The sequence below is a fragment of the Thermobia domestica genome, chromosome 8 (genome assembly GCF_964235325.1).
Source record: "Thermobia domestica chromosome 8, izTheDome1.hap1.1, whole genome shotgun sequence".
NCBI classification, from domain to species: Eukaryota; Metazoa; Arthropoda; class Insecta; order Zygentoma; family Lepismatidae; genus Thermobia; species Thermobia domestica.
This window is the reverse complement of record NC_137461.1, coordinates 60207006-60233617: the sequence shown is the minus strand read 5'-3', so window position 1 is coordinate 60233617 and position 26612 is coordinate 60207006. Positions and strand designations below refer to the sequence as shown.

General features: G+C 35.7%; 2 protein-coding genes across 2 annotated transcripts in view; one reads left to right on the top strand and one right to left on the bottom strand.

The window, feature by feature from the left end:
- Nop60B (dyskerin pseudouridine synthase 1 Nop60B) overlaps nt 1-1900 on the top strand; it is a 66966-nt gene extending 65066 nt beyond the window's left edge. Inside the window, exon 13 of the mRNA XM_081768511.1 lies at nt 1366-1900. Coding sequence (XP_081624637.1) covers nt 1366-1449 — 84 coding nt within the window. The 3' untranslated portion in view covers nt 1450-1900. The remainder of the gene's footprint in view (nt 1-1365) is intronic.
- Nucleotides 1901-12783: 10883 nt separating this feature from the next.
- CycC (cyclin C) overlaps nt 12784-26612 on the bottom strand; it is a 63597-nt gene continuing 49768 nt past the window's right edge. Inside the window, exon 6 of the mRNA XM_081768512.1 lies at nt 12784-16108. Coding sequence (XP_081624638.1) covers nt 16036-16108 — 73 coding nt within the window. The 3' untranslated portion in view covers nt 12784-16035. The remainder of the gene's footprint in view (nt 16109-26612) is intronic.

The window sequence follows — 26612 nt, the reverse complement described above, 5'->3', positions numbered from 1 at the left end:
GTCTGCTGCAGGCCTGCAATTAGTTTTTAATCTTACCTGCACCGCGCTATTCGGGTATTCTTTTACTTGGTATCGTCCAGTTGCCCATATTTTGTCGTCCATTTCCGATTCCTCCTCCCGTTTTTCTTCTTGCGGTTCATTCTGAATGGCGAATTAAGTGGGTATTCATATTATTGTGTCTCATCTCTATCTTGGCCAAAATGCCAGGTTATGATTGCTTCATTTATTGCTCCTTTTTACTTTTTTGTCCTGCCCACGCAAAATTTTTCTTCAGCTCCGTATATTGAAAGTCTCAAACTTCCGATTCGATTCATACAGAGTTACATTATATGAAAAATTCTAAGGAATTCTTCTCGATGGACAGTCAGATCTTCGATGTTAGAATAGCTCCTTTGTTTGTGCCATTCGAAATCCATGCCATTTTCCTTCAATGGACTATATCGTGTTCGTGCTATAAACTTAACTTCTTTAATTGTGGAGGGTATTGGATGCACATTTAAAATTAGAAGAACATCTTGCATTCTAGACATGAGAATCAGAGCATATGGTTTCCGTATTTCTTTGGCCCCTCTTCTAATGTATCTTCTACTGGTACACTGCTCAGCAAAACATGTTTACAGATTTTATCCAATCCTAAAAACCCATGCTTCAATATAAACCCTTTGTAAGGAGGGGAAAAAATGTAGTTCAGTCCACACTTCTGTAAAGTCGTGTAGGTATTCTCTTCTAAAGGACTTATAAAATGACCAAACATTAAAATATAGTCAAGTTACAATGGAAATTGAATAATTTATAAGAAAAAACATTGCACCGATACTTCTAAATTTATTTCAGATTCAATTTCAAAACAGAAGAGCAATTGAAATATGACTAGCACTTCTGATCAGGCAAATAGATTTTATGCAGCAGTTTTCATATTCACATGTTGTGAATGATCAGTTCGTGATTGTAGAGAAAGATTGTGAAAATTGACAGTAAGACTTAAGACATTTTTGTTTCGTTTTTCAATTAACTTCAGTTTTCTTCCGATTAAGAAAACAAAAAATCTTGATTTCTGTTGGTTTTTCCTTGTGCACTTAAGTTATTTTCACATTATATCTGTTCAAATGGACGTGATATTTTGCCAGTAACATATAATAGAATTCGAAATATTTTAGTTTTTTCAATTTTTCCTGTCTTGTGGGGTTGCGTCCTACTAGTCTAGTTAGTACGTGTTCCCGGGGGAAGGGTACAAAAATTTAATCTTTCATTCAATTTCATTAATAATTCATTTCCTTTAGCCTAAAGGGCATAATTGTGGGACGTTAAACTGAAATGTTATAGTGAACCCGTGTAGTTACTTGTATTTTTTATTTTTATTTTTAGGAAAGTACGCCAGAGAAGAAACATAAAAAGAAACACAAAGAGAAGAAGAAAAAGAAACATGACGAAGATGGAGAGAGTGTATGATCGATCGAACTGTTATTTCAGCGTCATTTTACATGTCATTACATCATCCGCCATTTCATAATAAGTTTTACTTTTAGTACTATTATATTGTGTTCAAGATCAAGAGCAGATTTTGTGCTGCCTCTTACTAAAAACCAACTATCACCTTTGGTCGCTGTACGTTGTTTTACCCATGTACGCATCTGCATTCATTGCTATTGTTCATACTATTACTGTACAATTTATGTGAAAAAGAGAAAGAACGTTGAAGATGAGTGATTTTGTTTGAAGTTTGACGGCACCCTATCTGTAATGTTTAAGTCATTTATTCTTAAGAAATATTTCTAAAAAAATAATGCCGTCTGTGTAATGATGTGCGCGAGACTGAAGTTAATGTTTATGGTATCCTATTTTTAGGTTAATTATTTTTTTATGTACTGTACATACAAAATAACAGAAGTAATTAGGAGTATTTTCAGGACTCATTTCTGAACATATAAACACCTGTTTCATTCTCTCTCTTACTTGCTTACCATTTACTTCGTTCAGCAGGATTCAAATACAATTTCGGCCTTCGTTATGCCTGAAGTTAGTGACATTAAATATTGCAGCCTAATTAGTAGGAGAGGGGAAACCAAAACCATGGAGACGGGAACCTTCATTTCTGATATGTAGGGCCATTGGTTCGATCCTGTCATAAGTTCGTGGTAGTTATCATCGATACTGCTAAAATGTTTTATAGAGTTTGTATCCCATTGTGGAACAAATCTAGTGGGTCGTTAATAATAATGCTAGTGCCAGAATTATGAGTTCAATGTTCGAATATTCGAGGTATTTTACATTCAGAATTCTTTAAACTAGGAGGCGTAAATATTGCACGTAGAACTAACAAACTACATAAATAACATATACTGACCATTGCGATATTCATATATAGTCAACATTGTGAACAAGATTTTTCAGACGAACGAAAATAATCCTTTATCTTTAGTATTTGTTGGATTTTTCTTTTCTTTTTTTATATTTGGATGTGTGTTAACATCAGTATTCATGTATCTTTTTCAACCGCATTCTCGGGAAGTTAATTAATTTCATATCTTCGCATTTTTATTTGAATTCATTAGGGAGAATAATGTAAAGACTATGTAGTTGACGGGATGTAATAGATAAAGTATTGGAAAACCTGGGTTCTTCTCATCTTTGGTATTTCGGTAAAGTAAGTGTTCGCATTACTTTGCTCTGCGTTTTGTCAGAGCAAAGATACTTTTGTTTCCTCTTTATTCGTATGGTTTAGGTCATATTTCAAAGATAGATTCGTTAGGTGGTTTTATTGCTGTTAGTAGTAGTAGTAATATTTGTATTAACTTTACCCCTTAACTTACTCAAAATCCATTTAAAAGTTTAGCATTCAATAAGAGCAGAAAATAGTAACAAAACGACTTAAAGAAGAATGACCAGTGATTGCTGAGACTGCGAACATAATTTCAAATAATAGGTAAGTGAGTGTGTGTGTGTTTATCATATAATACTTAAAAGAATTGTGTACATATTGGAAAAATATAATAATCTGTCAAGTGTGATTTTAAGAAAACTCTGTCTTAGAAGAATGGATGAATACTTTAAAGAAGTTTCGTATACTTTAAACTTACCTTCTAAACTTTATTTTTCAAGTATTCAAACATCAAGTTGTTAATCTTGCAAAATACCTGATTTTTTTCTTCCTTTAATGCACCGCTTTAGAATATCTCTCTCTACCAACCAGTTTACTTCTTAGACGCATTTTGTTATAACGTGTCTAATATTTAACCTTCTTCCCCCAGATTGTTTATTATTTACTCACTCTTACTTATTAACTCCATAGATATATTTAGTCAAGTTGCTTTCCCGTATTTCATGTTCCGAAGTATTTGTTCATTTGTCAATATTGTAAACATTTTGAAAGCTCCCTCGTGGCAATGTGGATAGCGTGCGCGTCTTTGCTGCGAAGACCCGTATTCGATTCCCGGCGGGAACTCGTGGTTCGGATCCCACGTTGACCTGTAGATCCAAGTTTCATATACCTTTCTGCTGAACGGGACGCTAGACTAAAGTTAAATCAAAAATATTGTAAACGCTGTCATTTTCCCTTATCCTTCGTGTCTTACATATTTTCAATAATTTAGCTTCCAGATGCATTTTTTTATATTTCCGTTCTTCTTCCTTATTCCTCGTACATCTTCGGTATACTTTTTTCTTTTGTTTTGTTTTGTTTGTTGGGGGTGCTGTGGCTCAGTGGTAGAGCGTTCACCTCCGATGCTTGAAGTCCCTGGTTCGATTCCAGCTCGCGCCGTTTGGACTTTGTGGTGGACAAACACCGTACTCGTGGGTTTTCTCGGGGTTCTCCCGTTTCCTCCCACTTTCTTCATTCCAACATTTCACTCATCTCTCATCATCACCGTCTCCTTTAGCCTAACTGGCATAACCGTGGGACGTAAAACTTAAAGATTTCATTTCATTTTTTGTTTTGTTTTGTTTTGTTATTGCTTTACGTCGATTTCTATATAAAACTAACTTTCCCAAATTATTCAGCATCCGCTTCGTCGGTGTTATGCTGTTTCAATACCTCCTATCCATTTTCGTCAATATTGTTCAGTAACTCACTGCGTCTTAATCATGCTCTGATCGCGATATCTTATAGTTTTTTCTGCACTTAAACTGCTTCCACTTTGCATTGTCCATTTCTACAGGATTCAAATACTTCAGACCTTCGAACGAATCTTTTTTTTTCTTTCTTTTAGTTTGTCAGCATTAACAGCACATGCTTTTTTTTTTTTTCAACTTCTTATCCTTATCTTTATTAATATAACTTTCCTATTATGAACTCGTGTGGCGGCCTTTCATCCATTCCGGAGTATTTTGCCTTACGAACGAGTAACATTTTTCTACTTTCCGCTGCTTTCCACCCTAGTGTTTCAGTCGTTGGTCGCTTTGTCCTTATCTGGAATTAACGTCAAATTGCCTCACCAATATGAATTTGCCAACCTGACTACTGGAAAAGATAGCTTCTAGGACACTCTTCATGTGGATCTATTCGGGGTGAGTAGTCTTTCTGAGTACTTTCAATTTCACTGCGACAAACAGTCCCCACCCGGTGGATAAAAGTGTTCTTTTAAAGGTTATCTATCAGATTGGTGTAGAAGTTAGTGTTGGCGGAAAGTGCTTCGCACATAATCACCAAGTGATATAAGATAGACTCCGTAGTAACGTATAGAAAATCATCCCAAACTGTTGCGAACCCCAGAGGATGTGAACGATGTGAGAAACAGTCCCTATAAAGCAGTACGACGTTTGTCCGTAGAGACAGGTATTCCGAAACAAATGAAACGTTGTTGATATTGTGTAGAAAAATGAAAGGAGGAATTCTTTCGCTCAAATCACACGAAAGAAGAAAAAATCACCAAATCCTGTTCACGTAATGTAACTCCATCAAGACTTGCAACTTGCACGCGTTGTTTGCAGAGAGACAGCTGTTCAAGCAACCCTTGCTACCTGAAAAATGGTGATTTTGTAAATACAACAGGTTGCATTATCTGTTTATTGCAGTGAAATAACATCCCACAAATATGCCCCGAAGGCCAAAGATGATGATAAGTAAACAAAGTGATGAAAGAAAGTGGAATGAAAAGCTCGAAAGAAAGGGAAGAACTCAAGAAAACTCATGAATAAGATATTGACTACTACAGATTAACATGACATGACCTAGGATCGAATAAATGACTCTTGAAACCGGAGGTTAGCTCGTTAATGAGTCTTCATCCCTCATTTTGGTAGTCAGAATATAAACTTTGTGATATTTCCTAGTGTTGCCCACCAGGTCAGATTTGAGGCTGTCTCATCTCGAAAAGATACATTTGTTCCTATCGGACGAGTTTTGTATTATCTCCTTGGCAGTATTAAGTTTTGCTCGCGGTAACATACACATTCATAAAGCACCGATGATCGATAATCATGGTGTGTGGAAACTATAAATTATAATAGTAATAATAACCTAATTTCATACGTTTGTTCAATACTGATATTGGTTTGAAGATACAAAATGTTCATCCTTAGAGCGGAAAAGCATTTGAGTTACAAACATTCGCAACTGTTTACCTGGAATGAAATATTTTGTTCTCTTTGTAAAGTGAGTATTACATAAGTCCCTGTATTCTTTTATAGGAATTAAAAAAATGAAAACATTGTTTAGGTTTTCAAACACTCACCGTAAAGGAACAAATAAAATTTTATTTTGTTCTCTTCACGAAATTGGTGTGATATAGTACTTCTTTCTTCCTTTCTTCACGGTGGAAGTAAGTCAAAGCTTCGAGACTTATATACTCGATTGCCTGTACGCAAAACATCACACAGCAAAGTAGAGCTTCGACACGTGCCTATAGAAACATTCTGAATAGGGTTCGAGATGTTTTCCCTCTTCCGTATGACGCGAAGAAATATTTTCTTTCGCATCTGCTGTTAGTAAGAACTTTACTCTTCGTTATACTATGTAAGTACTATATTTACTGATTTTTCAGACAATAAATATAAATACAGTGTTAGAATATAAGAGCCATTTTTCTAGAAACTTCAATTTCAGGATTAAAAAAATAAAAAAATCAGGTATATATATATGGGGATTTTTGTAAATAAATTAAATTACGAACATTGTTTTCACGATAAACAACGAGCATCCTAGAGCACAGAATATGTACGGGCACCGAGAAATTTCATTTGTTTCAGGACGGACTAATCATTTAGAAAATATTCATTATGTTATGTAATCATAACATCATCATCAGATCATGTTAATCAGTGTGTGAAAAAATAATTTTTAAGTCCTACAAAACTGGGACGGGATTTGGATCGTGCTTTCTTACAAAACATTCACAGTTTAACGACAATACAGGAGAGATTACTTTCCGGTAATACGAAATGTTAATAATCTTGTTCAATGATGATATATGGTAAGTGGAGGATTTTTATTTATTTATTTATTTATTTATTTATTACACCAAATTCTCTGGTAAGCCGGAGACCCAAATTCGAATCGCAACCTAGTGATGCATGCTTCACTCTTTGTATATCATTCTTCCATTGTCATTATATTCACATTAAAACTTGTAAAACTAGCCTTACAGTTCTAGAAATAAAAGAAGAACGGCTATTTTAAATGTAGACTCACAACATGGCATACTGGTGTTATGAAACTCCACTATTAAATCATCAGTTTTCATGTTTAAATTTACAATATGTGGGAGACAATCTCACTTCATTTAGGTAAACTTTGTACGAGGCTTTTTTTTTTCTTTCTTTCTTCAAGTATCCATTTGAAATAATAAAAAGTATACTTTTCGTAATAATGTTATTACATGAAAGCCATATCTTTTCTATATAGTTTCCAACAATATTAAGGCACTTATCGCACAAGCTTTTGAATACCATCCTCATAGAAGTTTGCCGCTTGATTTGACGACCACGGCCGGTTTGACCTCATCATTGACATCGTGGCGCTGACCATCCAGATGCTTCTTCAAGTGCAATAACATGTGGTAGTCACTAGGCGCTAGATCGGGGCAATGAGATTTTGAGTTGCCGCGTGTGGACGGAAATTGTCATAAAGCAAAACGGTTTCCTTACTCGACATGCTACACCTTTTGTTTTGGATTGCACGGCGCAGTTTTTGTAAGTTCTCACAATACGTCGTAGAATTTAATGTCACCACGAGGGAAAAATCCGCAAGCAACACCCCATTCCTGTCCCAAAATATAATACATATGATTTTCAGGGCTGAAATTGTTTGCTTGAACTTCATTTTCTTAGGTGATGTTAAAAGCCGCTATTCCACGGATTGTTGCTTCGATTCCGGTGTAACATAAGCCACCTATTTCGTAGTCTGAAAATTTTGCTTAAAAAGCATCACTTTCCCCACTGTACCGCTCAAGGGAAGTCAACGCATTGGATAAACGTTTTGTTTTGTGCACCTCAGTCAACATTTTCGGTACCTAGCGTGAGCACAACTTCCGATATTTTAATCGTTGAGTCACAATTTCAAAGAAAACAATTCTTGAAACTTGAAGAAACTTATCAGATAACGACGAAATCGTAAAACATCCGTTTTTCACTTTTTCGTTAAGTTTTTGTACCAAGCCTTCATTGATGACAGAAGGTCTCCCACTTTGTTGCTGATTATGAACATTCGTGCGGCTTCTTTAAAAGGTCTAACCCATTTTTGTACCATTCCATCACTCATAATGTCTTTTCCATACACTTCACTAGCACTAAGAACACGAACCACAGCTCATATTTCGCAATCGGCGGAGGCAATTTAACTACTCACAAACGAACGTAAATACATTCGAATGTTTCCGTAATAGCATCTATAGCGTGTCAACAGATGTAGGTACACAGCGCGGGATGCCGACCCCAGCGTTGCAGTGGCTGAATAACAAAACAGTACTTAAAAAAAAAAGCCTCAACTTGATCATGAAAATCATGTCCCCAGAGATTCATTCAAGTCGTTCCGAAATTACTTTCTATTAAGATCGAGATTTTCTTAGAGTGCTCCCAAAATTTTGGCATTAATTCTTTTTCATAAATGTTGGGGAGCACGGTGGGTGCGGTAAAGCGCTTACCTCTTGTGCGTGAAGTCTGGTTCGATCCCCGGCCAAGTATGTTTGTGGTGGACAACATCCGTAGATTTTCTCGAGGTATTCTCGTTTCCTTCCACATTTATCATTCCACTAAATCTTTCATTATTCACTTGCCTTAATCACCATCTACCTGAACCTAAAAGGCATAATTGTGGAATGTTAAACTGAAAGATTCCATTTTATTTTCTTCTTTCATAAATGTTGTTAGGTTCTGAAGAAGTTTTCACAAAGCTGCGACTGACACATTCTTACCGAAGTTGGCATTCTCGTACTTAATTGTCCACGTATTTTATGCCCAAATCAGCATATTTACTCCATTACGCGTTCTAAAATAGACTGAACAAATTTTGACGAAGTAAAAACTTCGCTAGATCTTAATGTCATATTCCAAAGTGTGTCTTTTTTTACAAATTTTCCATGAAAGTTCCTGCATTTAGTGCTCAAGGTAAAATAGACGTCCCCCAAATTAACATTTTCAAAATTGAGTCCTAGATAATAGCTTTCTCGCACCCGAAAACGTGTTTTTACTTCATGAAAATTCTTACGAGTTGTTTACAATAAAAACTTAAATCGATAAAAAAATAATAATAATAATACAAAAACTTTAGATTGAAGTGCTACCAAACAAGTTTTCTTCAAGGATACTTTCAAATGGGATTTTATCAAGTCGGAACCTAGATAATAACCTTCCTTATAACGTCTCATGGAAGCGCGATTTTGAAGTTACAAGTGAGGCGCCACCGAAATCTCTGCAACCCTTAAAAGATTTTTTATACAAGTGGGGACCTCATAGATGCCCCATCATCGGCAGGGGAATAGCCAAGTGTGAAATATATGAACAAACGCTCTTTTTTTTTTCTTTCTTCGGAAAACGATGGAGGTAAAGTTAAGTGCCTAAGAAGCTTGTACAATCACAGCAAAAGTATTTTTCTTTCTTTCGTCAAACCTTGCAAACAGTCTTCGTAAACTCGAAAGTTAATTTATTCTCTCAGCGTCAAAGCAAGTCTTGCCCAAATTGGCCCAGCAGTGCCTAAATTAGAGAGAGAGAGGGAAAAAAAAATAATGTAATAGATTTTTCTCTTTTGCTGGTGCCTATACAGACAAGAATAAAACATTTTTATGTAGCCTTTTCAAAATTAATGACATACGAAGGTTATCGCAGAAGTGACACTAATTACTATATACGACCTCCAATGGCTAGCAAATGTACTAGGGTAAAAATTTGGTTCATTAGTTTCCGATTGAGACCAAAATGAGAGCAGTAGGTCAAACAGTCGTAACTGCGTAGTAGTTAAGCATATACATTAACACCTCCAAGAATCATTAACAGGAAACAAAACCGTACAAACCAAAACATTTTTATTAAGAATCATTCATATCGGGTAGAAGTACATCTTTTCCAAAGCATTGGGAAATGTCTTTGAAAATTCGTCAGATAGCGAACTGAAGGAAACTTGCACTAAGGTGATCACTTCTTCGTGATGGAATGACCTTTAAAAATAGAGACAGCCAAAAGTAGCAGGATGCAAGGTCCGGATTGTATGCGGGAAAATGTTTTTCTCCGTTGTATAATCCTTAAAAGCCTATGCAGTATGTGGGCGTGCGTTATCGTGGTGTAATATGAAGGAGTTTCCCAAATGCTGCCTCTTTTTTGCTATACTGGCGCAGTCTCGATAACTTCTTGGTAGTACATTGCATTCGCCGTTTGCCCTGGAGGGGCAATGTATTGGTATACCATGCCTCTTCGATCCCAAAATGCGATTAGCATCACCTTACCTACGCCCTTTTGTTGCCGTTTGCGGACGACTTCTGCGTGCTGCTTTCTTGTTTTGTAAGCGGGTCAATCATGGATCCATGTTTCATCGGCAGTTATAATTCGATCCAGAATGTGGGGACCATACGTCTCTTCTACTAGGCGCACACATCCAAACGCTGCTGCGTCTGTTCTTCTGTAAGAAAATGCGGAACAAACCACCTTCATTTTCAAATGATTACGGAAAATTTAGTGGACGGTGTCTTTCGATATGCCCAAATGTTCACTTAGCGCTGACAGATAAATGCTTAACATCACGAATGATTGCTGCAACAGTATTCACTAGCGTCTGATTAATCACGGACTGTCTTTGTCCAAGTTGCGGAGGCAAAAGCACCTCATTCTCGTTCATCTTCGAACAACCAGTGCCATCGGTACCACTGTGGTTCTAGTCAGTTGTCTTGATCGGCATATGTCTGTTGAAACATTGCATATGTTTCTGTAGCATTTTTTCCCTAAACACCAACAAAATGTCATGGCATGTTGTTGTTGATCTTAATTGCTCGTTGCGGAAAGCAGTCTTATGCACAAAAACCTGGAGAAGTAAACGAAACACGCTCCACGTAAATCAACACAGCTCCTCACTAATGTGGTTTAGGAAGATGCGGCAATTTGTTACGGATACGGAATTAAATCATCCTAAACGATGAGACTAGTGCCAAGATCATAGGTAGTGTTGTCAAGGTAGGAAAAACTGCCTTCCTTCTCTGCGACAGTACGTAATTTTCCCAAAGAATGTACCCCATTCAGAAAATCCATTAGGGAAGATTATCCGCATTCGATGTTAGTTATCATGATTTATCAAGATTTATCCGTGCTCAATTTTAACATTGAGCCAATCCATTCTAAGAGATCAAGCACGTGCCGCTCGACCATCTCCAAAAAAATCTAATTTTTTCATATAAATGTTTATACTATATCAGAGTACTTCAAAACCACGATCATTGGATTTTTAAAACATCTCGTAGCGACGCAGCGGCTGTCGCTATTTTGTGTTTCCTCGATTTCAGGCGTTTACGCTATTCTGAATATCTCAGTATGTATTTGTCCTAGCAAATTGAAAATTGCTGAGCGTCTACAACTTGTGCAGAACTGAAACTTTGATCTCTTAACATTTTAGCCTAAAATCACTTAAAAGGGGTGAAATTAGGGCCTACAGTAGCAATATTTTGGACATTGAAGACATGTTTGGGAAGAAGAAACAACTGACGTAGAAGTCTGAATTTGTGTGTGCATGTAGCAAAGGTTCATAAATTTATACATGAAAATTTACAGACTTGTAGCTGCTCCCAAAGGCCTGGAAAAAATTGTAAAGTGGGTAATTATGCCAATTCGGCATATTTCACTGTCCCATATCTTCAATGGACCCGAATAAAAAAAAAAAAAAAAAAAAATCTGAAACTGGGAATAATTACTCATTTAGTATACCATAACACACAACACCACGTTTTGTGTTCTTGAGCAGATGGGGGACAAAGTATTAGGGAATGACGTCATACTCTAGGTGGTGTTTCGTTCACAAATTCAACTGGAAACTCGGTGTTGTAAAATAAAATAAAGTAGGATGAATGGCTAGTCCAGTCAAGGCTCTCAAGCTCGTTTCTTTCCTCTAGTTGTGACTTACTATCTTATCACACCCACAACAGCATGGGTGAAGAATGACGCTATCAGCAGAAGGTGAGAAAAGTCAAAATGCACACTTAGTAAAAAGTCCGTAAGTACAAATTGCTGTTTGCTATATCAGTGATATTCAGTTCTGTTTTATTATTATTATTTTGTCAACTCATGCAGGAAACTGTTGTCCTTTCGTTTGATCTATTCCCAAGTCAGTGAACGCTCAGTGACTGTAAACACTGACTTGGGAATGTAGAACAAAACGAAAAGGACAACAGTCTTCCGCATGAGTTGATAGTTAAAAGAAGAATAAACAGAACTAAATATCATTGATATAGCAAGCAGCAAGAGAAGTGAGTACTTACGGACTTTTTGCCAAGTGTGCATTTTGACTTTCGCATTCTGCTGATAGCGGCATTCTTCACCGGTGCTGCTGTGGGTGTAATAAGACAGTGAGTCACAACTAGAGGAAAGAAACGAGCTTGAAGCCTTGACTGGACTAACTATTCATCCTACTTTAGTTTACTTCACAACAACGAGATTCCAGTTGAATTTGTGAACAAAACACCTCCTAGAGTATGACGTCATTCCCTATTAGTTTCCCTTCTGCTCAAAAACACAAAATGCGCTGTGTGTTATGGCATACTAAAGGAGTAACTATTCTCAAAGTTTCAGATTTTTTTTTTTTTTAATTCACGCCCATTGAAGATACAGGACAGTGAAATATGTCGAATTGGCATAATTCCCCACTTAACGATTTTTTACAGGTCTTTGGGAGCAGCTACAAGTCTGTAAAATTTCATGTATAAATTTATGACCCCGTGCTACATGCACACACAAATTGAGACTTCTACGTCAGTTGTTTGCTCTTCGCAAGCATGTCTTCAATGTCCAAAATGTTGCTACTGTAGGCCCTGACTTCACCCCCCCCCCTTTTAAGTGGTTTTAGGCAAAAATATTGATAGATCAAAGTTTTAGCTCTGGACAAATTGGAGACGCCCAGCAATTTTCAATTTGCTAGGACAAATACATGCTGAGATATTCAGAATAACGTAATCAAGAAAACGCAAAATGGCGGCAGCCGTTGCGTCGCCATTGGGTGTTATAAAAAATAATTAATTATAATTTTGAAGTCCTCTCATATCGACTCAACACTTCTGAACAAATTAGATTTTTTTGAAAAGGTCGGGCGGCAATTTTTTTTTTTTTTCTAGATCACTTAGCATGGATTGACCCCCATTACTACACATAAAGGAAAGTCAATTTCGTAATTTACATATATATATATTTTTAAAACAATACATAAACTTGAGAAAACATAAATACCATTTCCGATAATTCTACAAAATTGTGTATTTTTTGTAACCTCGACATGATGGTTGTGATGAAAATTAAGCACTACATTTTAACCAAGTGCCATTAAATGACATACTTCAAATTGCATTATTTACAGAACAAATAATGTGCTTCTTAAGCGATTCTGAGAAAAAAAAATGCTAGTTCTATATTAAAATATATACAATTCAGGAAATTTAAGAAGTATCTTACACAATTAAGTATTGAAATATTTTGATAGAACATAAAAAATTAAGAAAGAATGGCAGTGGACAGTATTGTATTGCACATAACATTTATTTACTGTTTTTCTTTTTTGGATAATGCTTTTAAAAAAATAAATGAAGTCGCTTAAAGCTATAAATCTTGAAATTTCATTTCTACTCTGTTATTTAAATTAATATTTTTAATTCTTTAATTACTATTAGTTCAAAGTAAATACAATTCATTAAATAGTATTGAATTCATATTGTACTTAAGAAACATTTGAACTACAGAACAAGTAGTGTAAAATATGTGCGATATCGCCAGTTTTACTGACATCCATTTTTTAAGACTATATACTGGACTTCTCTCTATAAGTAAACATTACCAGGTACCAGATAGCAACCTAATATCTAATTAAAACTGTGCAAATAGTAAAAAAGAAGTATTCATTTATAGATGAATCCCATCTAGGGTAATTAAATATTCTGGTTCATTAAGTTTATCCTGGCGAAACCTCCAATTCTATCTAATTGTAATATAGGAGAAATTGTAGAATAAGACTTAACAACCTTTCATTCATTTCAGTATAGCAAATGCATTTTTAAAAATTCACAAAAAAACTGTACAGAAAAAAAATGAACCTTAGAGAACACAGTGTCCTGGACGTAGATCAAGTACTATCAGATACAGAGATGAGATTATGTGAGATGATTTAAAGCTGGGATGTATAACCATCAATCTTTGTATGATTACGTCGTACTTTGAAATTAAGATACCCAAAACACATTACAACACTAGTTCATAATACTTTAATTCCTAATCTGATATATATCTATTACATAAATAACTCTGAATACGTGCAGATAACATAATCTGTATAAGTATATACACATACACACGTACATTTCACCATTTAATTTTCAAGAAAATAACCTGTGAATGGCATCTCTTTAGAACTATTATCTGATTTGTACTGAAGACTTTGTGCAACAATGTCCGTATTGTGTGTTAATTATTGTTACTTTATATATATATATATAAATTTCTGGATCAAAAATACCTGCAACATATGACGGTCTTCCTATCTTGAGTATCGCATAACCAGCTTGATTCCCAAGAATTACCGAATAAAAATTGTTCAACCTTATTTTTTTCACCTACGAAAAGTCGTTTAAATAACGTTTCAGGTTAATTATAACATGGGCATTTTTACAACTATTACTTTTTTTCTTAGTATTACATTTTAGCAGGAAAACTAAAAATACGTGTTAACTTGCTCTGTTTTGTTAGCAGAGATGGAGTTTATCTAAGTCCTTAAGTATTATTTATTTACAACAGAAGTCATAATGCTTAAATTAGGAAATACATTTCGCAATAAATATACGACTCAAATCGCTAATATTTTTTTCTTCAAAAATTTTCATATGGAAAGCATTCTTGAAACATACCGAGGAAAACCCTAATATATATATATATTTTAAATGCTAATACTAAAACAGAATATCACACATTGTTACATACTTTTATTGGTAATAGTAAATGTGATCGTCCAAGACTATATTGCATATAATAAGGTATTCTCAGAACGGTTACTTTTTGGCAGTTCACATGATAGTCACAGAAGTATTGATTTTATCTATTAGAAAAAAAAAAAAAAGAGGACATACATCTAATGAATATCTTGTTTCTTTTAACTAGATGAAATATGATTGAAAAGTGATAAGCACATACCTTTATTACGTCACAAGAAGTTAATTCTTTACGGTAGTAACAAGAACTAATGGAACAGTTCAGAATTACCTTTTTGTGACGAAATAAAGGTAAGTGCTTAATACCTTTCAGTTATATGTATGCTTTTCTCTCGTAAATGATTAGATGGAATATCAATTTACGAAATAACCTAATCACCGTAATATGAATGTGTACAACATACTAAAAGTATTACATGAGAAAGGTAAATTTTTCAAAAAGTGATTCGATAGACATGATTGATTGATGATGTGAATTATTTACTATAGATAAAAGTCTGTTCTTAAACGTGAAGGAGGTTTGTGAGACTACTTATTTGTTCCCCACCCTTTTAAAAGAAACTGGTGTATTCGGTTGCATCAGTGTGTTTCTTAAATACTATATTTTAAAACTAGTGATAATATTGTTACACAAGACACTTTTGCAAAAAGTATTAAACACTTTAAAGAAATTATATTTGTTATTGCTACATACTGTATATAACGTTTGCATGGGCTGTTTCTTAAAAAATAAATAAATTAGAAGTTACTTAGCACAAATTTGCTAACGGAATGATTTGGTCAAAATAAATATTTTTTCCGTATTTGATATTTTTTTTTTTTTTAGACATGAAACTGTCATTTTTTAAAAATTAGTGATACAGTTTAAAGCTAAACTAAAATAATTGTTTCTCAATTGGCTAGACAAGTGAAAGCTTACCTTCATTGTCTGAAAGAGATACACACATTGCGTGATGGAAATTATATGACAAAGGTGTATCTTTGTGAAACACTCAGTAACTATTGTTTGTAGCAGTTTAATAGTTTCATTTGATATTAATTTCTTATAATAATTCCATGTAAATCTATAATTCATAATAGTACTCTCGTAGCAAGATACGAATCACCTGGTGTAAAATTTATTGCACAATTCTTTCTCAACTGGATTATAACAGCTCAAAACAGGATTGTTTTTGCCAGCTCACTAAACACTTACTAAATAGCACCTTAATTGGCAGGTATGGCTATAATTAGGCCATTATAATGTTCCTAAAATAATTTCAAAGAAAAATACGTGATATGCGTATTGTGTAACAATATTTCACTTATAAATGTAAAAATCACTTATCCTGTAACTTGACACCATAATTGAGATCGTAGTTGTTCTTTTGCTTTCCGCATTCCATCTTCTATTTCTTTCTCCTGCCTACACCTTCCACAAGTGAAGGCTCTGGGATGGCCATGGTCAGCCCTGGACGCCCAGCTGCGGCTGAGCCACTCCCTCCTGTGGGTCTTGGCTTTGAGCGGATGATGGAGGCCTGTGGAACAATCATACCAGCTCAACTCATGTGCTATACGGAAAGACCCGTTTCTTATTTCTTCTTTGTTTGTTAAATAAGAGAGGAGGGGGAATAGACTAAAGAAAGAGAATACATGAGAGAGAAAGAAAGAAAAATAGAAGATAGAAAAGGGAAGAATAGTGGATTAACCTTACCAATACTATCAAATGGGTTTTCAACATTTTTTTCTTTGCTTTATTTTTTTCACACACACTACAGACGGTAGCCAAATTAACTGAGCTGAAAGAAAAATGTATATCATCCGAATTACATTGTCTGTTTCTTTCAAACTCCTAGCAACTATATTTATTTGATTAGTTTTGGTCTACAATTTGGACGTTTTTTTTTTTTTTTTTTCAATCCGTTGCCGTTCCAAATTCGTTCCTCTTTATTAAATTTCTAAAAAAAAAACTACGACATTTAACTGTATAAAACTTAGTGGAATTCTTATAACACCAACCAGAAGTTGAACAGATGGTAGGAGAAACCGAACACACTGATCAAAGAGACTCATATTTACTAAAACTAAAAGGGATGTACTTCCTATCAATCGGTCGATCAGATAACTTTTTGTTTATTTTACAATTCAGTTGCTGGAAAGTCCTGTTGAGTCTAGTAATTTGGCCACCGTTTATAGTTTCATATAGAATCTATGACCAAAAATGATAAAAGATGATACACAGTCACAGTATTTATTCACATTGTTTAAAATACTTCAGGGATACGTAAGTGGTACATGGGTCACATTAAGAATCAGCATTAAGTATAAGGCTCGTTATCAGCTAATTTATTTATTTTTACAAAATAATACAATAATTACCTTGGAAATAGTTGCATATATTTCACACTATAAATCACAGTAATACTAGTACTATTTTGACAGATAGTAATCAACATTTTTTTTTAAATAATGTAAAAAAAAAAAAAAGAAAAAAAAAGAAAAATGACTGTTGGACATTGGATGGGATCGACTTCAATCTTACGGGTACCGAATGGATATTTATAACAAGCTATCAGCGACACATCAGTTTGCTGTGTGTTGCTTGTTCTTCGAGCACCATTTAACTAGATTCTGTTTGGTAATTATTTGTAAAGACAATCTACTTACTATTCAGTGGATATTTTTGAATGAACAAGATTGTTTTAAAGTCCATTCTATACGTTCGTTTTCTCTCTGGTTCCTGACCCATTTTGAATTACACGGGCAGGAAAAATAGCAAGACACGTAGTTCTTTCCACCCTCCGCTGGTCTAATGACTAGCACACGCGTCTTTGGTTCATTGGTCTCTGGTTTATCTCTCCGTAGAAAAGCCTTAAAATCTGAACCTATTACCAATGATTTGGATTCCACCTTAACTGTAGGTCCACGTGTCATATAGCCTAGATGCTAAAAAGCTATGCTGAACTCCAATCAACAAAACAGTTTTTTCAGAAATTGGCTGAAATTCACCACCAATGTGATTAATGTAATGGTTCAATATTCCTTCTGCACCAATGCTATTTGAGACCTGTATTTCCAATGTAGCGTGATATCCAAACTACATAACCTTCCATTGGAATCGAATTCGGGTCCCTCGCTCTGAAGGCAAGGAAATCGTGAATGATGATTATTATATTGAACTGATGAATCAATTGCACGACATTCCATTAACCCGGCAGCACCGGCGCCAAGTCTCATAGACCCATGCCACCTGTTTTTGTAGCCTGTTACTAGTAACTGGCCGTTGGTTTTGATTGGGGTTCAAATTAAAAATTTTATTTTTCAATGGACATTTCTGACCATGATTTATTACCTTGTGATAACAAAATAAAATTATCAACAAAAAATTTAAACAAATTATTAGGTAAAGATTTAAAATTTAACAAAAGGGTCTGTGAGACTAGGCACCATTGCCGCCGGGTTAAAGAACTGAGAGACCCTTTGTATGTTGGCTTGTGGAGGACAGTACAATGAACACTTGTACCCAGGGTTACTACTTCAACTTGATACTTTGGGAAACCAGCACTCAGTTTTGTTTGTTGCAATTCCAACGTGCATTATTTGAATTGTAGTGAGCATTGTTTGCTTAACAGTAAATGGTGACAAGCAATGGAATCAATAGTGATGTGCTAATAGAAGTTATCTGTTTCATTTCACTTGAGTTTTCATTGAATTATTGAATGATTAATATGTAGAACATCCCTAGTTATAGTAACTGACGAATTTTCGGCCAATTTTGGTTCTTATATTGGATTAATGTGATCTTTATTTTGGCTGTGATTTCTTCATATTGTGCAGAATGATTACTACAAATTTGAGTCGGTGCTTAGTCTTAAAAACACTCTGGGTCTTCGTTAAGTAAGGTTTGAAAGAAATCTGGGAAAGGAAGTGTGTGCTGATTTTCTTCAGCCATCTCACGTTCTCTCGTCACTCATTAGTTAGCATATTTGTCTTTGGCGAGAGTAACTTGGGTTGGATTCCCTGTGGAACACATGTAGTTTGTCACACGTAAGCTGTACGTCCATAGAACCTCTTACTGAAAGGTGGTTAAAGCACCTCACTTTTAATGTTCATTAATACCGATGGAAAGTTACTGTGACAGTCTGCTGCAAAGTTAGTACATCATCTTCATTATCATATTTGCGCCAATACGTGCTTTTATTATACTGTGTCCATATTACTTATATGACGAAACAATTACCTCTACGTCAATTTTATGTTTCCCAAATCATCCATTATAGATTCTATTTTTTTTTTTTTTTTTTTAAATCATTATCTGATCTGACTTGCTACACTCAAATAAATTGTGCATCGACTGGCCATGTGTATGGGAGTTTGAGACTTCGCGTGGCAAACGTCCAAATCCACTGATATAAACGAAGCCGGTGCCAATTGACACCAGACTAACTGGTTTATTTCCTTTAATATAAAACTACTGCTATATGCTCGGCCAATAGGAGGTCCTGACATCTATAGGTGGACAAACCTAAATTTCACGGAAGGATATTCTTCAAAATAACTCCTTATAAAATACTTTACCGGACAGTTCTCGTATTAGCGTGATAAAATGTAATACCTAAGTGTATTATATCTCGTACTTTCTATCAATTTATTACTGATGCCTGAAAATATAATTATGAATCTTGAAGTATTTCAGATGACATGCTCTTCCTTGATATTTCGAAAAAGTTTCCAATTTGAATTATTTTACAAATTGATTTGTCACGTCTATACTGCTATTATTAAACCGTCATTTTTACTACTATTTATATTTGCATATATTTGTGTTGGTTAGGGTGATCCGATTCTGACAAGCGAAAAGTAGGATACAAGTATATGATAGTTTACTGCGTCAGCAGTACGCAGCAAGTCTTTATTTCATTTAATGTTAACCTTAAGTTAATTATTCAATTTTGTTGAAAAGTACTGAGCAAAAGTATCCCAGGAATTCAATACAACTCAAACTACTTTGTCATTCATCAAAACATTTATCTTTATGAACGTACAATGAAACTTCGTGTTGGGCTAAATATATTTTTTTTTTTTTAAATCGATTTTCGGAGCGTGGTGTTATTTTAAGGAATGAGAAAAAAATTAGATCGGCACGAAGGAACTTTTTTTTTTTTTTTTTTTTTAAGTATGGTATCGTGGTATTTTGCATTTCAGGGGTAACTTAGCACAAAAGATGAAAAGAGTTGCACAGTCCTCTATCGGTAAATCATCAACTGTAAAGAGAAAGTTTCAATTGCCACCGTAAGATAGAACATTTAACTGTATCTTGGCTATAATGTTAGCGGTTAACATCAGTTGTAATTACCCGGAGGGTTAGTTGTAGTGGTATGAAAAGCAAGGCCGACAAAATTTGAAAAATATCACGTACAAGAATTACCGTCAAAGTTAAGTCAGTTTCGTAGAATACTACTGTGTGTAATGGGACTGAAACAATATTTGAAATTGAAGTAAGAAACGTTTTAGTCATTAAAAAAGTAAAACTAGAAGGCAATTTCAGCCCCTAATTGGGGTTACATTGCACCGGTCCAGGGTAACCCCGTAGACAGGAAATTATTACTGCTGGTACCTCCTGCCTTCTAATTTTAGGTAAATTTCCTATTTAGGTAGATGCTGGAATGGAATTCTTGTTGGAAAATAAATTACGAACAGTGGCGGATCCAGAAAAGTAGTTTTAGAAGGGGTTTACTCAGTTCTTTTTTCTTAAATCACTAAACTTTTGGGGAAGCTTGAAGCTTATACACATAGGAATGACTACGTAATCATGCCATTTGGGTGGGCTTCAGCCTGAAAGTCCCAAACCCCGTAAATCTTACACTAGTTACGGTTGGAATGATATTCTTGGATGTAACAAGCAACCAAGGCAAATCAGTTCACGGGGATTTTTTCTGTTGCTGAGTTAGCATTTTTGTGGGACATATGCTAAACTATCAGAATGTGGTTCCTGTACCAGAAAATACATAATTTTCTTTACGAATATCGATAACTCATACTAAGTACCGATACCGGTACCATCATTCTATCAATATTTGTAGACTGCATGCAGTTTTATGTAGGAAGTGAAATGTATAAACACTGGAGGCAAAACGTTGCACAGAAACCTTATGTTCGTATTTTGAACATACTTTTTTTGTATGTGGTGCAAAGTATCCTCACCTACGAGGTTACTTTGCACCAAAGTTTATATTTCAATAACTATTTTCATACTGAATGTTTATTAATGCACTTCACTAGCTATTTACATGTTTAAAATACAGTGTTCTAAATCATTATGTTTGTAAGTTACATGCGATTTTCTTTAAAATTTCTTAAATCTGGTGCAAAGTAATCCCGTCTTACGGTATTGTAAAACAATGGTTTGATTGTTCTTTATTCCTAATCTTTAGAGGAGTGAGAAAAAAAAATGCCACTGAGTTTGAAGATATTGGACAGAGTAACATTCATGGCACTCAAAGCGAACATTACTCGTAATATACCGGGCCCAACCACATGCCAAAGGTCTAAAATAATATGTTAGTTCTTTTATTTGAAAATAATAGCGCCGACATGTGAGATGGTGACAAAGATTGCCAAGCGTAAACGGAAATGTCGTCGAAGTTTGACCATAAACAACAAAAATGTTAATATTGGCAAGAAATGTACCAAACTGTATGGGGGGGGGGGAGGGGATACTGCATGATGCAGAATCAAGTAATTGGTAAGAATTAATTTACTTAAGTTGCAGTAAGAGGTAACTTTGCGCTGTGTTCTCCCTCTGGAAAAACGTTAAAGCATATTTAATAGGAAAATAGTAATAACTAACACTTTGAAAATAAAATAACATGACATTTCTTAAAATTATTAAGCTTGTAATTTATAGTTTAGCTGAATAAATTATAATTTCCACTTTTCACTTGTAATCTCGATAAACAGAAACTAAATTCTCTGAAAAAGCTCTGCGCACTTTTAGTAGAGAATGTGAATAATAAACCTATTTGTTCTAAACATGGTAATATTTTTGTATTTATACTTACGAATAATAATCAAAATTACTATTTACTGCACTAAACATACAATATACAGCGAGTTTTCCAAAATGTGTTTTGAGAGTATCAGATAATAAGTGCATGCCTGTTATTTATTATTTACGTATTGTAAACCATATAAATACTAGTTTGGACAAAGTGATAGCAGAAAAACAAGAGCACTTCTTTTGACTGTTTGGTACTTTTGAAATTATAAGAATACTGATACTCCCAATATTAGAAGAAACTAATTTTTTACGATCATTAGTTCTGAAGTTCGATCGCTCGATCAGTCAAAACAAGAGGTATCTGACACGTTAATGCAGTTATGAGTTTGATTTACAATATAAACCAAATTCTAGTAAAATTGTTAGTACTGCCGATCTGACTGGAACGCGAATGAGTAACGAACTGCAGACTTACCATTGGATATGACACACACACACGTGTATTAGAAATAGCGGCAAAAGTAACAACCCATTATTGGGAGCAAGGAAAGAAACACAAAGATTCACTTGTTTGTTAACAGTATGCACAAACGAAAAAAAAAATTAAATTGCCAACAAGTCTTATCCTCAATTTGCCGCTTTTTTTTTTTTTTTCGAACATCGGTTATCATACGTTGAAGGTTTATTTCTTTCTTTCTTTACACAATACAGAATTCGTCGCTGTAACTATCTGACTGACTTACTTCCCAATTATTGACGTACACAATTGCAATAATATTGACCATACCCTTTTAACTGGACGAGCCTCTGACACACTGGGTGGATTGACATGGTTTGGCACAACCGGTATCATGTTAGCCGCCAACTCTCCCAACTTTTTTTGGGGGAGGAGGGGGCAATGACAATGTCAGATCCGGCCAAAGTATTGACAAACATTTGGAAATATATAGACCGTGTGGCACTTTTTGCGGATATCGCGCACTATGTTTGGCTCGAATTTCGATTTTGGGAAAATTAGTCTAGGAGGTAGTTGATTTATCCGCACTGTATAATCCTTGGATTGACATCATTGCTGTTTTCGTCCTTTATGATGATGAGAATACCACTCTTCAGCACTGTTAACCATCTCAATAATGGGAATTTCTTGCAGTTTGGTGGTATATTGGGGTTTCTCATTGTTTCGATATCTCTTCAGGCTAAGTTTCTTCAAAGTGCGGCAGACAGTGTCCGTTGACCCTACCTGACGAGCACTAATTCAATCCGACTTTCTACCTCTTTCGTAAATTCCTGGAGCTTCGGCTGATCTAAAAGTGCAGTTTTTCCTATTTTCAGGGGCAATGTTCCTTCCGCATCTCGCCAATGCGTATATTGTTCTCCGACTTACACTTTCGTCGAGAAAATGAGGTAATACTTGCATTTTACAATGCTTGTCCAACATTGTGTAGACACGTTGTTATAAACTTGTTCACTGAGCAACTTACGCACCACAGAGTATTGCACATAGCATACATTTAGACACACCAGCAAACTTCCACTACCTGCACAGCGTTGTCTAGCTACGGTGATGACAGTCATTCTGACCAGGCTACACGTATCATGCAGGTTTAAATATATTGAATTGAAGACACAAAAACACATACACAAGTAGCAATCTTAATTACGTGTTCTCACTTACAAAAGTTCAAAATCTTGATTTGCTTTGATTTGTTTGTTTCTACAAGGTTAACAAACTCCTCAATTTCATTTACTGCGTAAAATATTCATTAGTAAGATTTGGTTCACAATAAACGAATCTTCTTAAATTTTCAACCATTTCTGAAGCTTCAGATGAGTTTGCCACATGCTCTTTCTTTCCTTTCCTTCATCGCTAATCTTGTATTCATCTTTATCATTATCAGATCACTATGTTTTTGTGTTATTCCTACGGCTGCCTCTGGATAACTTTAGATCAGCTGAAACTGCATTCTTTTGTTTGCAATATGTCCAATACTAAATATTCTTGAACTGTAATTACTTCGAATTATACTGGCAGGAAGTTCAAATGTTCAATGTACTCACAATTTTTTTACCAGTTTTCAAGAGGAATTGTTCAATGTTTCGAATTACCCAAGTTAGAATATATATAAGGTGTCTCAAAACAACACCGACAATGTTTGTGAGGTGATTCCTGACACCAAGATAAGACAAAAAGTATATACCAAGCTAGGTGCACAAATGCTTCCTTTCGGAGTTACAGGCTGTCGAATACATGAAAAAATGAGCTTTAGCTCCAAAACCATGGGACCTACCGTAGTCGGGTCAAGACTTCAATTAGGAACTAGTATGTGCCCTATCGAAATAACCAAGTTTCAGAATCCTGCGGTACTTCCGCAACAATTTTTATAGAGGTAGTTGGTGAGTACGTCAAATTACTTGCCCGTAGCCAAACCCCCTCTATAAAAATTGTTACATGAATATCTTAGGATTCTGAAACTTAAATATTTGGATAGCGCACATATTAGTTCCTAAATGAAGTCTTGACCCGCCTACGGTAGGTCCCACAGTTTTGTTGAATATCAGCCTAGTCTTGTTGAATAACAAGGAGTTATTAAAGATATGAAGTTGTACTACAATGGTGCTAAATGCTCGAAACTGAAAATTATGTATCCAGTACCTTAATGAACACAAGAAAGATTTTTTCAAGTTTCCCAAACAACGGTACATAAATGTTTGGGAAGCTAAAGAAAAGAAACAATAATCAATGATCATACACAATTAAACCCTCTCGCAGCTATATGGTAAGCGTACGCACTTTCGGCGTAAAAAGTCGGGTTCATTCCCAGTTGGAGCTCATGTGGTTCAGATCCCATATTATGGTCCACGTTTTATATACCCTTGGTATTGAACGGGACACTAAATTCCAATACAGTCAATCACATTTATACATAATTGATTTTAGCTCTGACATAAAAATGGTACTCCTTTTGATTAAGGCTCCTAGACTTACAAGTGGGAGAGGGAACGAGAGAACCCCGAGAAAATTACGCGCACGGTATTTGTCCACCACAAAGCACATTTTGCGGAGCTGGGATCGAACTAGGGACCCCACGCACCAGAGGTACTCTACCACTGATAGATATTCATTGTTTTAATGCTTCATGTCTTTAGGTTATACTCTCAATTAGATCAAAACAATTATGAAGTACCAACAGGGTTTGAACCAAAGATCACGCTCACAAACGAGTGCTCTAGTTTTTATACTATGGATCTGGTTAGAATTTATTAACCAAAGTTAGAAAAAAATCCAACTGAGCCCAAGATCCAGTTATGGCAAACACTTCAACGTTGTGTGTCGAATTCAAAATGTATAATACTGAATATCTATTGTTGTTGAATCACTGTATAAACAAATTGTCAAGCTTTAAGCATTGATTACTACTACACAAGGTTGTACGCTGTATATCAGACCATTTTCGATTCGGCTCTGCCATCTGACGTATCATGGGTTTGCTGGCGGAAGCATGGTTGTGTCTGACCTTGTAGGTAGGTAAGTGTTATCAAATGGCGCAGAAAATCAACTGGTATTGGGAGTTACGTAATGGGCCTTTCCCATGCTGTTTTCGTACTACGCATTGTGAAACTGTCGGGAGAATGGGTTAACACTTGGAGTGACTACTACGAAAGCTATTTTGGCCCGTTACACACAACAGGCTCCCCTTGCGAAACTTCACCCATGAAAACCACCAGAGGGGCTGCAAGCAAAGTACACCCACAGTGCTAAGGGGGATCTGTCGATTGGCGTGAAAGAGAATTTCCCGACGCAACATGATATGGGCCACAGATTCCACCTCGCACCGTCAACTGGGAACAAAACAATTCACAAGCGCCTCAGGTTGAAATGTGTGCGGAAGGCCCGTGTACACCACCTGCTACAGCGTCACATTGCCGAAGGTAAGACGAACTGCAGGAAACTGTATGAAAAGTACCTGGAGGGTCTCAAATGGAAGAAAGTTGTCACAAGGGATGCATCGTATGTCCATCTCACTGCTGGTGGTCACATTCGGACGATCACATACCGTGACACTGACGGCAATGGGCGCAACAGTGAAGTTTCCTTTGCGATTTTTGGTTGTTACGGGATTCGAATATGAGGGTATGTTGTTAATACGCAAGGTTAATACGTGAAGGTGAATGCAAGACACTTCCAAGAATCCAATCTGACAAATATCTATGGGAGACATCCCACAATTGTATGGAATGGACGCGAACCAGGTGATGATCCATACGGACAAGGATTCGAGCCATACCGCCAGATCACTACGTTTTTATCAGGAAATGGCAGAGGAATTAGGAATTCATCCTTGGACTGTTGAAACGTCGTCTTCAACACTGCCGCCCGCTAGATGGTGCATGGAAAGCGTCCAGGGAGAAGTGGGACAGAATTCCCATGCCTGTCTTTCGCCAGAGCTTGCTGCAATGTAAACTGCGATGCCGTGTGACAGTCCACAATGCTAGGGGTCCAACAGAACATGATCGCTAATGGCGGCGTGGTATCTCTTAAGGTGAGTATCCGTCAAATATGGTTGGATATAAAGCGAACAACTTTCTGTATTTCAGCTTATTTCTCACAACAAATCGAAAGATGTACATGTTCTTATGGTGAGAATTGTGTAGAGACTAAAGGGAACTATTTTTAAGGTACCCCTTAGAAAAAATCTTACCACAACGAGCCAATACGTAAATAGGATAATGGTTAACAACAAAGTTCCTTAGTATCCACACATTGAACCAAGCGTTGTTTAAGATAAAGTTCTGCACTTTTGAAACAAACAATTTCTTATTTAGACGTGTGTCACGTAAGAGCAAAAGTGATCATGGGCCTGCACTGTCAAGAAAAGTAACATACAATCGATGTGTTAGAAATACCTTGTTGCAATTTTATTGAACATTAAAATCGGAAACGCTTCATCGCATTGCTGCTTGTTTTTCTAAATCTCTTTTACGGTTGTTGAAACCAGGCAGTAGCAACTCGATAGCAATTACGTAGCAACACTGTACTTTAC